Raw genomic sequence first — 15,375 nt, forward strand, 5'->3', positions numbered from 1 at the left:
TTATAGGAACAGCTTTGTAAGAGCCACAGTGTTAAAGACAAAAGGAAGCAGAGCTTAATGCTGATAATAGCATATTTGAAGTTTTACTGGCCCAAAAAGTCAAGATAACATAGGTCCCCCCACTTCCTTTCAATGATGTCATGATAGTATGAGAGCTGAAATAAGGAGATTCAACATCTTCTTTTCACAAAGCTGTTTTTTAATTCTAAGTGAGCAAAGTAATTTAGTTTTAACATGCTTCCAACTGGGGAGAAGGCAGGATATTAATGAATAGAAAAATACCTGGAGTATTCCATTGGTGTCAGGCAGAAAAAAAGTTTTAATCCATCTTTGTTTTGTCTCTCACTGTTATTGTTTCATATCACTGGAGGTGTGATGACTGTTGTTTGTATAGATGGTCTCAGGTAAGATGCCTCTCTAAAGAGGAGGTTGCTGGTAACATCGTGTGTACAATACCAACGTAACAAAACACTGAAATAATCCTTTTATGACAGAATGGTAAATGAAATATCATAGCACAGTTGTATCTCACTTTTTCTTTCCTGCAGGATATCTTGAATAATCTTGATTCATGTGATCTTGAAGATGATGATCTTATGCTTGATGTGGACCTACCTGAGGACCCACCTCGTGACAAAGGTTGGTAAATCAGCCAAGCCATCTTACACAGTGAAACTGCTTCGTGGGCTTAAGAGGTTTTTGAGTTGCTTTGCTCTGACTCTTGATTTAATAAGTCAATGCACTCTTCACATTGTGTTGTTTGGTTTTTTTAAAGTAACAACTGTTTCTTATCTGAAATATAGGAAGGGCGGTATTTCTGTTTCCCCAAATACAACTCATATTTGAAGAATTCTAAAGTTAGAAATTTCCTGCCTTTTTAATAAAGGTACAACCTTGTTTCATATTGGTTTTTTTTCTTAAAATTATTTCAGTAGAATCAGTTACAAAGTTTTAAGTTAGTCTTTCAGTCTCATGCTTCAGATACATTTGAAAATGTTGGGACAACATTTTTTTTTTTTTTTTTGCTTTGTTGAATGACAGTGTCATTCTTTGAGATAAGTCTTTGTTTTCTTCTACAAAATATCTCCTATATATTGTATACAAATTCAGGGTAACAGAAACTTTAAGGTGTGATTTTTTCAAGTTGTCTTTTATGCACTCTTACTTTCAGTGAGGGTGCTGGCCAGCTTCACCAAGAGAATAGTGGTACCTAGATGCTGTTGAAGAAATACAAATCCAGAACAGAATGAAATTGGTAAAGGAAATTACGGCTACACTTTCTCAAATCCTAGAATGGAAAGCTTTGAGGCATTTGCTTTTAGTTATTGCTGACCTACTCATAGGAATTGTTGTTGTCATGTGAATATGGGTATTAGCTTTACCTCCAAGTTCAGTGGAGGTCAATATATTTTCAAATGAACAGAAACACTGAACATGGAACACTGTTAATGCCCTACCCTGTGCAAACAGGCACTGAGAGAAAGTAATGTTCAGCTGCCTGCTAAAGTTGGAGGAAATTTGGCTTGTTTTGAAAGCACTTCTGAGTTCTTTGAGTGAAAAATCCTGGATGTATGTAAGATATGAAGCCAAAATAACAGTAAATACATACATAGTTTTCCATCTACCACAATGGTGGCACATCATGTTTTAACAGTGTGCACATATGAAATGCAGTATTTAATCTTGTAAATCTCAGAATGAGTCTTCTAAAGGACTTATGTGAAAGGCAATTATCGACAACATTGCCAGTATGAAACTTTTCAGCCCTGACAGGTGTGAAATTTTTATTCTTTACATAACTAATTTTTCAGAATGGGTAACAATCCCAGCCTAGGGCATATTCTTTCAATAAGGGTAATTCTAGTTCTGTTGGGAAAAACTAAGAAACGATTTTAAAGGGTAGATCAATTTCTCATAAGCTTCCTTGTTTATAAAACATGCACTGCACTTGCATCAGTAATTCCATTACAAATTATTTAAAAACTGCTAGGAAGGCATGTGTTTTAAAGGTGAATGTTTGCCACAAAAACATTAAAAGGTAATTACTGTTAATTTTGTCATGTTTTTAGAGGTTGGGTTTCCTTATAAAATTAATGTGGCATAAACTGGGTATCTCTGCTTCTTCTCTTGAAATCACTCTATTTTTAGCAAAGAGGGTCTGAAAAGCAGAATTCCAAAGCCACTTCCAGGCTTTCCCTTATGTGAACCTGACCACCTGAAAAAGCAAAACTTCTTGGTTAATATCCATGTGTCTTTACTCAGTATCTCAATTTAATTTTCCACAGGTTACTTATAAACTTAAGGAGGGCTTATTTTGCTGTTAATTTTCATGTGTTGTGACCTGTAGAAGGATATTGCTAAAGGAAAATAAACCTTCTGTTACTTAAGTTGAATAAGTTTATTTTCTTATGTAATTTTTTGGTTATTGAGCTATGTGATAAAAACTATGCAGCTCTGAGTTTTTGTTATAATGATGTGTAAACCCCTTTTTGCCAACACTTTTTCCACGATTCTGTGTGACCTCACTGACGTCAGCCTGTTAAGGCTTTCCAGGTCCTCAGAAACTCTCCTAGTTTCACTTTGGAGTCTGGGATGCCGCTTGGCCACTATTTATAGAAACAGTTCTAGCTCAACAAGTATGCAGGGAGCGAGGACGGCAGTTTTAAATCACAGGGTAAGGCTGGGCTCCCTTCCCAAGCACACGCAGGCTGGGAGCTGAGCAGGAAGGAAGGCCTGGTTGTGAGCGGCTGGTGCGCAACTTGTCTGAGTAGGCAGCCGAGTAAACAATGTTCTCCTGTGTGGAGTTTCTCCCAGCAAAGGACTGCCAATGTGAGGAAAAACTCCTTGGGTAAGTGAAGGAGAAAGTGTGGTGGCAAAATAGCAATTCCTGACTGCTTTTGCCCTGTCTGACTGCCCGGTTTTGCTGTTTTGGCTTTCTCTCTAGTTGTTTGCAGGCTGTTGCCAAATTTAGCATTTGTTCCCTTAAGAAGTTTGTGGAATCTGTGGGGCTTTGTAGAAGTTAGTATTTTGAAGAGATTATGTGGTTTCCTTGTTTTAAATCATGCTGGTTCTCCAGGTAAATAAAGATTAAGTGCCTCTGAAACTGAAAAACAAGCATGAATAGGGTGAGCAATATCTGTATTCTAAGTAATGAAACTGGTCTCTTTTGGAGTGCAGTACTCTTCTCTTTTTACAGTGTTGTCTTGCTGTGTTTGTGGGTCGTTAGAACTATTTAAAGGCTTGACAATACGGTCCTTAAGAAAGACAGGAAGCAGTTACTTCTGGATTTCTTTTCTTCCCAATAGCTCTGCCTCCTCCTAATGATTTTCTACTTGAACTGGAAATACTATTAAGGCTGGATTCTGTAGTTTCTCCTACAGGTTACTCTTATTCTTGGAACAAGTTTATATGTTGGTAAAAATGTGACATTGTTATATAAGTCTGCTTGACACTTCTAAAATACACAGTTTTGTATCAGTTAAACAAACAAACCAACCAGATTTTACACTGCATTTGTTACTAGCACATAGAAAATATTTTATTTGCAAGGTCCTGGGAACGAATTTTATAATTTTTTTTTTAACTCTATGCTCTCTGTAGAGGAATGTGAAAATATGAGTCGTTATGATAGACAAGACAGAAATGCTAGACAGCACCAGGAAGGATTCTGGAAAAGAGCACCACAGCAGCGATGGAATGCACAGGATCACTATCATCTCGGCCATACTGATCATTATATCCATGGTAAAAATGATTTGAACAGGTAAAGCACTTGTCTTTATTCTCCCAAACAATGCAACAAACACTAATGAGAAATTCCTTTTGGCATTGAAGGGTCTCAAGCAATACTGAGTACCATGACATTTTCTGAATAGTTGTATGTCTGAGTGGGAGCATCACTGAGGGTTGTAACAATTTCTTTACAAAACTTATGCTTCTGTTTTTATTCCAAATACTTGTTACTTGTGTTGATGTGATACTATAAAAGCTTGACTAAAATACCTTATGTGTTCCATGGAAAACCATTACAATGTCTTACTACTTGCATGTTGTAAGTTTGGACAGTTTGTTACTTTTTAATTTGTTGGTAAATTCAACGTAATCCTATAGTCCTAATAGGATTGAATGACAGTTTGTAGAAATCCTGATGACCAAGCTGATTTGAGGGCACTGTAGTTGTTAGTCTGCAAGAGGCCTCCACAAGTAGGAAGGAAAGCTCTGCATTTAAGTGAAATGGCATTGACATGTTCTGATGTATTTATTTTCTGCCACAGCGTGTAAGTATAGCCCACGTTACATAACGCCCTCCTTTTTTTACTAAATGCTTTCTAACTCCAGTTTGTCACTGCTGTTGTTTTTAAGTCTTGAATTCTTTTTCAGGGGATCAAACTACCGGGAATCTCCTGTTGGTCACTTGGAAAGCTACGGAGCACCCAATTTGTACCAGGCTCCCCGCCAGCTGGGGGGTTTACCGGAGAATACTGTGATGCTGGATGAAATGACCCTGCGGCACATGGTCCAGGACTGCACAGCTGTCAAAACTCAGCTCTTGAAGCTCAAGAGGTTACTGCACCAGGTGAGCTGCTTAAATGGAAGAAAAGCAGTAAAGTACGTTGGAGAGTGAGCCTAGGTGGGCTTATGTTTGTTTTTCTTTTTTGGCCTTATTAGGCTATTGGCATTTCGTTTATACGTTGAATTACAGTGTTCAAGAAAGTGGGCCTTTTTATTGCTATTTCAGGTAGTACTTTTTCTGCTTCTTGAGTGCTATACTGACTGCAAAAAGTATTAAATACTGTTATCTTACTTCCCTGAGGAAATGTCAAATTAAAAAAGAATATCCGTGGATGTGAAGACCAGCTTTTATTCAGTAAGATCCAAAAAAGCTGGGAGTTAAGAAAAAATTAAAAAATATTAAAATTAATCCCATTGATCAAACTTGCATTTAGCAAGTCAATGCTAAGAGTTTTTTCTTAAGGCTTTGTTTTGCTCATTCTTTTCATCCTTTCTGTGTGTTTTGACAAGAAGCTTAGCAAATCCTACTGGGTCATCTCTATTGGAAGTGTTCAAATTTAACCTTCCTATTTTATGAATTGTCATAAGCTTTTAAGGAGCTTTTTCATTTCACCTCAAAATGTAGCAAGTTGTGGGAGTAAACTGCTAAATGACTCAGCAGAAGTATGACATTTCAACTACAAAAATTCCTTTGTTTACATGAAAATAATGAGCAGTCCATGAGACCTTCTTTGGAGGCATATACGGATTAGCACTGGGAAGTATTTGTATGATGTTCTCTTTTAAGAGTAGATTTATTGCTCTTCTTTTCTAATAGGATAATGTAATGAAAAGAAGTTTGTACCTTAAAAGTAAGACACTAAAACAAAACATAGCAAAACAAAAAGCAAATCAACCTTGAGGCTAATTCAAAGGTGTGACTGTGCCTTTTAGAAATGGGAGCATTTGCATCCTGTGGTAACTGAGATGTATTTCTATGTATTTCTGCTTCTGTCAGTGGGAAAACAATTGTAACAAAAATAATGTATTGTCAGAGTGGGAAGGTGTGTTCTTAGAAGCCAGTGTTGGTGGACTGCATAAACTTTGTCCCCAACAGCCCCAAGCATGCAGTTAATACAGAGACAGCAGGGGACTTTTTATCCAGAGCTTTTAATGCCTTTAACGCAAGGACAATTAGGCAACTTGAGAGAAGATCTCTGTGTGTGTGTAGTTCATTGTGTAAAGGCATGCACATTATAGCCAAATAGTGTGTGGCCCTGCAGAATGTCATATTTAAAATCTTGATCTAGTTTATAATAGCCAGACTTTCCAAAGAGGTTGTAGAACAAAACCTTGCCTTCAAAAGCTGAGATAAAGCTTTTTGAAAGAACTTAAATGCACAAAATGAAACAGTTACTCCTAATAAGTACATTTTTCAAAATTTCCTCCTTCTCGTGTCAAAAGCTTGATCTTCTCCCCCTCTGTCCCTTTAGCAGTGAGTTATTAGTAATAACAGGTATCACTCTTCCCTTCAAACTTTGTCACTCATACTTCTATTTTCCTGACCTAACCTAACCCTATTTTGACTCACTGCTTCCAAACCCCATCACTGGACTTGTGAATGTTTATTCTACTCCCCTGTGTATTATCCAGTCTTTAAATCAAACAATATGAATAGTAATGTAAAGGTAAATTAGCCTGCTGCAGAGTGGAAAACTTTAGACCTTTACTACCTTCATTTACTAAACAATTAGGGCAAAACTTGTATGAAATATCTTTTCATTGCGTAAAGTGTTAAATTCTTACTGTAAACATCAAACTCCATGCTAACAGGAGTGAGTAAAAATATTGCAACTTTTTTAACTTCTTCTAAAGAACAGAAATACATTTTTGAAAACAATTAGTTGAACTTCAGCATTCTGAACTCTGAACTAGGACTTGATCTCAACCTGGGTCATATGACAGATCTCTTCTTGCAAAATATAAAAAAGCAAGGTACAAAGTCGACTGCTTTCAAACTCTGGCTCTAATAAGGAAGCAGAAGTTCTTCTATTAGCTTCACCAGCATTATACATTTAAGTGTATGTCTTGCCTTTCTCCAGTTATGACATTCAGCAATAATATTTAGTTTGAATAGGTAGAAATAGAGCTGTAGTCAGGACTTAGGCATGAGGTCTCACAGGAACAGTTATAGTGAAATAGGAAGAGTTAGTAATTAAATTCAGTTTTATACAATTATCTAATCATCTGTAGTGTGACTTACTGTAGAGCACAGCATGTAATGAATGTGTACCTAGCAGAGTCCTGGGGAGACTTAATGTGCTGTACTGGATTCATTGCTGTGACTGTAGCTCACATAACTGTATGTAAATTACCTTGAGTATTACCAGCAGCATGGGCTTGGTGTTGCATTCCAGGTTCTGCTTGGAAAAATAAATAGGTATTTGAGTAATACAGCCTTTTCTGAACTCCATGTGGCCAGGATAACAATGCCAGCAGTACACGTGCTGTCTGCTTACTCCTCACGTGCTGCCAAATCCCCGTATCTTCAAACAGTGAAATCAGGAATAGGACTCTCTCTCATGCAGAGTTTTTAAAAATTTTCACAGTAGTAAAACCTTCTCTGACTTCACAGTAATGTTATGCTACTTATATGGAGTGAAAAATGTAGATTCTTCTTACACTAAGTGCAGTTGTAATTATTTACAGGGAGATGTACTACAGGTAAATGTTCTCTCTTTAATCCTTAACTGGAGTGCTACCTTTGTGTTGTAAGAAAGAAAATGCTTTGGAAGTCTAATTCTGGTAATAATTGACATGTAAATGTTAATGCCTCTTAAACATGGACTAAGGTACTTCATCTGCATGCTTAATAGTAAATAAGTTTTCTTCTGATCTTAAAAGTTTCTTCCTCCTCCTCAATTAATTTCATAAACTTGCTGCTCTGGGTTGAGGCTACAGAGCTAATGTGTAAATACAATTTTAAGTAAGGATGTTCTTTTTCTAATGCCCTGGAGCCTTTGATCTAGGCAAGGATCAACCATCCTCTGTAATAACTTCCTTCAAGACTGGCAGCAATGCCTTGCAAGCACCCTGTGTTATCTCAGATCAGCCCTGACTGCTGTTTTAGGGAGGACTGAAACGAAGCGGTTCACAGAACTGTGAGATCTGTGAAGCCCTTTTTAATGTGAGAAGCATGTTTTATAAAAAAATGTTTCTTTTCATCTTACCTTTCATGAATGGAAATGACATTCTATTTTTCAACCACAGATCTTCATTGTAACTTATCAGATATGAGCAGCACATTTGTATGAAGAGGTGTGAATGAAAAGGTGAACCATGGAGTGCAAAATTGTTAAATGCATCAGTACATTTAGATTAGTGAGTCACTTGTGTACCTTTGAAATACATATTCATTGTGTTCTTTTCTTTTTGCATCTGGCAAGATCTGTAAGAGAGATTTATCTTTGTTTATAAGAAGCCTGATGATAAGGAAGAAACAGGTTTATGAAATGCAAAGACTTTTTGTGTCATGTATTAAGTTGTATAAATTACCCCTACAATTATTATTATTTTTTCTTAGCCACAGAGTAGTTCACCTCAGTGACTTAACTGTGCTTGAAAGAAACAGAACCGAAAGAAATCAACAAACAGTAGCAAAATCCAACTGAAAAACTGTAGGTTTCAGCAGCTGGTTAACTTTTGGACTGTCACAATAACAGCATTCCACAGTGGGCAATGGAAACTACATGGCAGTGGTTTGTAGTGATACCTGAATGGAACTACACTTGAAGGGCCAAGAAGTCAGCAGGTGAATAGCACCCTCTGCTTGATGGACACTTAACACATCTTCACTGTTCAAATGAGTAATTCATACTGAAGGAATCTTTGCATTGAGAATTGAAAGCTAGACCTTGATAAAAATTTAATAACCTCAGTAAACTTCAGCAGCATTTTTCAGCATTTTTCAACTTCCTATTACACTATAGATAGTGTAATAAGTATATAGATAGTCTAATGTTGAAAGAATTCTCAAGATGAAATTATCTGTATAGTCTTAGTAGTGTATTTTAAAATCCTGTGTATTAAAAGGCAACATATGCTGTTAGGGAACCACAAGATAATTGCTGAAAGTGCAAATGGGTTGATTTTTGCAACAGAAGAACTTAAAATATGTTAGTGTAATGATAACAACTTTTGTCTTTCAGCTTTAAGCTTTATATCTTCCTCTCAGGCAATATGGGAGATTTCTTCTGAGAGAGGATACCATTTATCTTGTTTCTTTTATTCTTTTAGAAGTTCTGTAGTTTTTCGTTATTTTACATGTGCTTTTAACTAAAGCCTGCAAGTAATATGACCCAAAGAAAGCAAGGGGAAAAGGGAAGCTGGAGAGGACAGGCAGTGAGAACAGCTGTATGCTGTATAGAGGTGTATGTTTATGATGTTCAAATATGTTCCCAGGACTGTTATGGTGTTTTGAGTCACAGAGCTTGATTTTTGGTGTTAATCTTTAATTTTTGAAAGAAACAACATAAAATGAGAACATGTAGCTGTTGAGAGGATAGAAGAAAATACAAGCAAATGTGGCATTTTTGAGCTGCTGAACTGCTCAGAAAAACTGCAGTGCTCAAAGCCCCACAATCCATAGGAGGTAAACTGCTGGTGGGAATAATAAGCACAGCAGGTTGGAAAGGTAGTGAGGATTTTTTAGTCTGTTCTTTACTAAATACTTGTATCTGATACTCTTCTTCATAAATAGTAATCTGTCACTAAGGAAAAATCAATGTTTAATGTTCAGTTTACAAAAAAGCAATAAATGAGTTCTTTGGAAATTTGTAAGGTGAAGCAAGCACAGGTGTGTCATTGATACTGAAGATTTCACACTTGTAAAATATTGGCATGAGAGCATGGTAAGTACAGCCACTCACAGGTACAGGTTCAATTTGTGACTGTCTTTGGATGAGTTGCAGTGTCCCTGTGACAGCCATGGTGAAGAGTTATTCCAATGAATATTAGCTCATGTTTCTTGAGATGGATTAAAAATGACAGATGAAGACTTGAGACTGTAATCAAGAGCTTCAGTTAGACTGTAACATTTGGGAGCAGGTTTGTAAAAATGTTTGACGTGTAGAAAATTATTTGTCCAGAGAAACACAGTGCCTGACAGTGGGGAAGAAATAATTGTTACATAATTTGCCTATGTGTACACTTAAATTGTATCTGTAACTCTCACTGAGTTTGTCTTAAAACAGTAAGATCAATTGCTTTGTAGAAGATTGAGATGGTAATTATTTTCTCAGCAGATAACTTTTGCAAAGGAGTATGAAGCTTAAGTAATATTCAGCATTAAACCAAATTACTCTGATAGCCATGACTGAAAAACTTTAGACATTTCTCTGGATTTGTTGTGTAGGCACTATGCTGATAAATACTAAAATGTTGTTGTTGGGGGGAAATTACATCATTTCATACTTGTCTTCAAAGGTTAGCATAAAGGTTTTCTCAGAGCAAGCTTTTAGTCTTGGAGTATTCCAAAAGTGAAGAGAATGTGTGTATGGATTTTTCTGCACCACAACCACCTGCTCCCTTTATGCAGGTATTAGTAAATTTAGGATGGTTTTTTAAGTCTTGCTTGAGTATTTTCTAATGGTTTCTGACTTCAGGTTTGCTGTAATTTTATAAGCCTCTTGAAGACATGTCTTGAGGTGTGTGGTTACCTCAGGGTAACCACATCGGGACCCCCCAAAACTAGCCAAAAGCTGAAGTGTGTTCTGTTGACTTAAGTCCAGCAAAAACTTTCCAGTGCATGTGATGGAGTTGAAAATCACTCTAGAAGGTAGTGGTTGAAATAAGTTTCTGTAACGAGCAACAGGGAAAGAACTGTGAAACGATCAGTCACTGCTCAATTACTTGATTGTTTCTTAAAGGAGTATGTTATATTCTTGGATTAAACATTGCATGTGAATATATATATATACACACACACACATACATATATATATACGTATATAAATTTATATAAAATTAAAATAATCTCTAACTGAAGACTATCCCTACATAGCTCATTAAGTGTGGAAGTCTGCAATGTTAATCCTCCATCAGTTTACGTATTTCAGGCTATGTACCTCAAGCCAAGTTTCATAGATTAATCCAAATGTGTTCAAATGGGAGGCTTGAGTTTCCATTGACAGTGTTAGAGCTGGTTTTTTTTCAGTTGCCCTGTGTTCTTTACATGTGTATTGAGATAATTAAGGCAGCAGTAAGGGAATTGATGCAAATGAACTTAGTTCCTGCTTTGCCAGTGAATGAGTCAGGTATAGTATAGGGCTGATTTAAATCACCAGAGACTATGTGACATACTAACCTTCTTTGTAATTAGGCCTTAATCTGCTGTTGTGGAATGTTTTATTGCTCCACTTACATGCTTTTTAATGGCAATAAAAAGTATACCAGAGGTATAGAGCTTTTAAAAGCCATGCAAGGTACTTTTGCCTGACATGGCTGGTCTTGTTTTGTGGGTTTTTTCCATTCACATGATTACTCCTTCCCAATTGTAGTAATTGTGACCATCTGTGGCTTTACTTCGAGTGTGTGACAGAGCTGCAGCTATTCCTACAGATCTGTGAGGAGGGGAAGACTGTTCATGGCCCTTATTTGGGCACTGTACATATGCACAAGGAAGGCTTTCCTATCAGGGAAGAAAAGGGGAAATTAGGGGTAAGGGAGGTCAGGCATTGTAACAGGTTTTGCAGAGATCTGATGTGTCTCCATCCTTGAAAGCAAGTTTGCAATGGAGCTGTTTCAGCAAGTAGTTCAAGCTTGTGTTCTTGTTTTGTTCTCTGGTAGAATGATGACAATGTGTCGCTCCAGGACATCAACCTCTCAGTTCCATCGAGTCCAGAACCACAAGAACCTGAGTCCACTTTTAAGGTAATTGGCACTGACTGACTCCACAGAATTAGAAATACAAACTCGTTTGTATTTAAAAAACACACCAAAAGTGTGTGTCACTCTGAAGTACTGCTTGTTGCTTCTTTCTTCTGTTTAAATGCAAACCTAATGAATGTTTATACACTTCCTTTTTTCAGTTTTGTTAAAATAGAAGGGTTTATTTGACCTTTGAAAATACAAACTTACAAATGGTAGCACAGATTAAATAATTAAAATAACTTGTTGCAGTCGTGTGGGAATTAAGAGCTGTAGAGTAACTTTTTCCAAAAAACTTTTACCTGCTTGCTAAGTACTAGAATTTGAAAAGACAGTTTTTGCTCTGAAGTGTAATCATACCATACTTATTCAATTACTTGCTCTGTTTCACTACTTTTTACTGTTGGCTTTAGTTTAAAATATCTTTCATGTAAGTTAAGTTTTCCCCAAGATGATGCAGGTATGGCAGATGTAACTAAAAAACAATGTGAACCCCACAAAGGGAGTTGCGAGGTTATTGTTTTACAATGGATATTAAAGGTGGAAGAAATCACAATGGATATTCCAGACAGGATCATCTTTTATGGTCACAGACTTGTAATGTTGTGCTTTCTGTGGTGGTAAGGTTTTATAGCATGGCCTCTTATTGTAAAATTAGTAGAGAAAGATACTAATTCTCTACTTATGGGAGGGGAATAGTATTTACTGAAGGTATAATGAAGTTATAAATACTTCTTGAAGAGGAAGAACACTTAAAATCTAATTCCTGTTTAGGGCTCATCTGTCCAGATCCTGGTTTCAGGGCATTAGAGGTTTGTTAAAGCTGTGGATCCATATGCATCATCCTTTAGGAACCCTGGTTTCTACATTGATAGCATTTAGTTGTTGTATGATATGTAGTTCTACAGTCACCTCCCTCAAAATCTTAGAATTTTAGTCTTGGAGAAAAAACCACTGCTTTTTAACTTAACAAAAACCTGTGAGATTTAACTGACATTTTGAATTGTCACTTCTTTAATTGATACTAGCATATGGTTTGAAAAATTGCACAACAAATCAGGTGTCATCCTGAAGCAATAACTATTAACATCTTTAGTGAAACTGGAATAGTAAATGCATGCTGCTAAATGGAAGTATTCCCCTTAATTTATGGCCTAGCTGTAATGGGCTGGTTATAAAATATATGCAAACTATCATGTGATGAAAAATGAGTTTTTAAAAAATTCATTCTTGCATATTTACCATTTTTTTTAGTCTCTGAACTTTGCATAATTATAATGTCTTCATTATAATGGCCTCTTAAAGAGACTTCCAGTCAAGCCTCTTCACTCTGTAGTCTGTCTGCCTACAGCCCATCTCTCCATGGGAATGGGAGGAGGAAAGCATGTGCTGTTACTGCCAGTCCTCCATGCACATCTGATGTAGTATGTCCTGTAGGGGTGTGGATTTAGGCTATGTAGTCCTTAGAGAAAACCTCATAGTGCTCACTGTTCTGTTGCAGATGGATGATCTGCTGAATGAGATCAGGCAGCTCAAAGATGAACTGAAGAAAAAGGATGAAACAATCAGCCAATTAGAGCATCAGCTTGTAAGTATAATGCTAAAAGTTTAGCAAAATCCCAAGAGTGCACTGCAGAGTGGAACTAGGCAATTCTGGTGAAGGCTTTAAGGCAGCTAGACAGCTAATTTTTTTTCCTGCACTTTCATTATAACAAAGGAAGGTTTGGGTTCTACTTGAACCCACTTGGCTCTTGGGTTGAGAACCTCTTGTTCAGTTACAGCAGACTGATTCTACATGTCCCAGTGTGTTTGCAGTTGTGCTCCTGAAATCTTTAATTCTGTAGACTAGTCATGATTTGTATGTGTGGCACTAAGCAAGGATATTTATACCACTGTTGAAAGTATTTAATTTCCAAAACTGTTTTGAACATAAAGTTCTAGAAGCTGCTAAAAACTATCAATGGGCAAAGATAAGGCTATGTTTAAAGTGTTTTAAAAATTAACAAGTATTGGGCTTACCATTCTTGAAACTTTTGTTGGTAGTTTTTTTATCCCTCTCCATTCCTCTGCTGTCTGTTGGTTTAATAGAGAATTACACCATAGAATTTAAAGCTGAGCAAGTTAGTATTCAAACTTGATTTTTTTTTTTTTTTTTTTGAAAAAGCAATAAAAAGCATGTTGAATAGTCAGATTAAATTGGCCAAATAAGGACAAGTTACGGGGACACTTTTGTAATAAAAGGTTCAGGAAGACACCTCAAGCAAAAGTCACGTGTGCCTTTTACCTCTTTGCTGTTGTTCTGAGTTTGGATTTTGCAATGTGTATCTCTGCTTTTGATTCTGGTAAATTCACCTGCTGTGACAATTCTTGTAAAATAGCCCCATGTGTTCAAGCCATTTCAAACCGCAGCAAGATCTTACAGATAGGGTAGATGAGATGCCAACAGGTTCACACCATATTTATCATAGTTGGAGGCAGTGTTTTGTGTGATAAATAATGAAATGTCTAGCATGTGCTTTTGTACATATGTGCAGTGGAGCTGACCTGTGCTCTTCTTCTCCCTGTCTCGTTTTCATCATTCCCCCTGAAACAAAAATGAAAGGTTAAGATTGGGCTTTCTTCTCTGCTGTTTAAACAACAGAATTCCAGATCACTTTTTCCAAAAGTCAACATTTGTTCTGGATTACTTGTAAATACACTTTGGGAAATGCAGCAGTTGTGCAGCACTTTAAAGAGTATTTCTACAGTTTAATCATATTGTGCTCTACAGTCACTTAATGCATGATGTTTGAATGCTGGGCCTTGACTGTACTTTTCAAGAGGCTTAGTTGGTTAACCTCTAACTGATTCTTGTTTCTTTTTTCTCTCTTTGGGGGTGATGAAGGCCACTAGATGTAACTGCCAGAAGGACAGTCAAAAACCTGCAGGGGCATCGCGCACGCACGCTGATAAATTCACACAAACCTCGTGGAGGAGGAGTTCTGTGAGTACTCTGTGCCCTTCCTTCCCGGTCACCACCACCTGCAGTTCGTTCTCCACTTCTAGTACTTTTGCTGCCACACAAATTGGCCTTCTTTAAGAGATTCTGTGCTGTATGTGGGAGTAGTATCCTTCCTGCAGTGCATCACTTGCATTCTTTTGCAGCCCTTTTATTTGTTGCAAACATTTCTTTTAAATTAAGTAATTAAATTTTAGAAGTTGTCTCTTTAAATAATCACCCTTTGTGCTATTTAAGTTACAGTCAGTCCAAGCTGTGTATCTAGTCATACTTAAAGTATTTTCTTATATCCTGACTTTAAAGTCATAGCTATATCTTTGGGGTTTTTCCTGATCAGATTTTCATTGTTGACATTCTCATATTTATTGCAGAAAAGCAACTAAGTTTCAGTGCATAGATGTGAAAGCAAAAGTTAATATTTTTAATATTTCTTCTTATTATTTTGATAATTAATTTTAATAATTTGACTCATTAAAAAGATTATTGGGTGAAAATCACTTTGACAAAAGACATCTTCATTCCCATATGTTGTTGCATGGTTCACATTTGCTTCCATTATATAAAACTTATATTCTTCATGAAACACTAATAGAACACTTAAGATGGGGAGAGACAACATATTTGATATTATGTAATAATAGGAAATTACCTTTGAATCCAAAATAAGGTCTTTGTCAGTCACCAGCAAATAGCATTTGGATCTTGAAGCTACTGCTCTAGCTAGAAAACCCAAGGGGTTTTATTAAAAGGCTAAAAATGGGTTTGATTTTTTTGTTTCTTAGTTTTTACCCTGTGTTGAAGTACCTGATTTAAGATTGTGGTGAAGGCAAATCACCTCTGCTATCCTTCTAAAATTACTCTTTTAAATTTATAGGACTAGGGTAGAAATACCACCACACTTTATGTTCAGCATGTGCTGGCAAACAGCTTTATGCAAGCTTTCCAACCTCCTCCTGTCT

General features: G+C 36.6%; 1 protein-coding gene across 9 annotated transcripts in view; it reads left to right on the forward strand.

Annotated features, from left to right (window-relative positions):
- The window catches only part of CCSER2 (coiled-coil serine rich protein 2), a 65,979-nt gene that overhangs the window by 29,975 nt on the left and 20,629 nt on the right, over positions 1 to 15,375 (forward strand). For all 9 annotated transcript variants that reach the window (XR_010432241.1, XM_064662435.1, XM_064662439.1 and 6 more), the window contains 6 exons: positions 549 to 639; positions 3,601 to 3,763; positions 4,381 to 4,576; positions 11,338 to 11,421; positions 12,920 to 13,006; positions 14,303 to 14,401. Coding sequence is in view for 8 of the 9 variants with exons in the window: in XM_064662435.1 (XP_064518505.1) it covers positions 549 to 639; positions 3,601 to 3,763; positions 4,381 to 4,576; positions 11,338 to 11,421; positions 12,920 to 13,006; positions 14,303 to 14,401 (720 nt within the window). In the remaining variant the exon portion in view is untranslated. The remainder of the gene's footprint in view (positions 1 to 548; positions 640 to 3,600; positions 3,764 to 4,380; positions 4,577 to 11,337; positions 11,422 to 12,919; positions 13,007 to 14,302; positions 14,402 to 15,375) is intronic.

Source organism: Pseudopipra pipra, chromosome 8, assembly GCF_036250125.1.
Source record: "Pseudopipra pipra isolate bDixPip1 chromosome 8, bDixPip1.hap1, whole genome shotgun sequence".
NCBI lineage: Eukaryota > Metazoa > Chordata > Aves > Passeriformes > Pipridae > Pseudopipra > Pseudopipra pipra.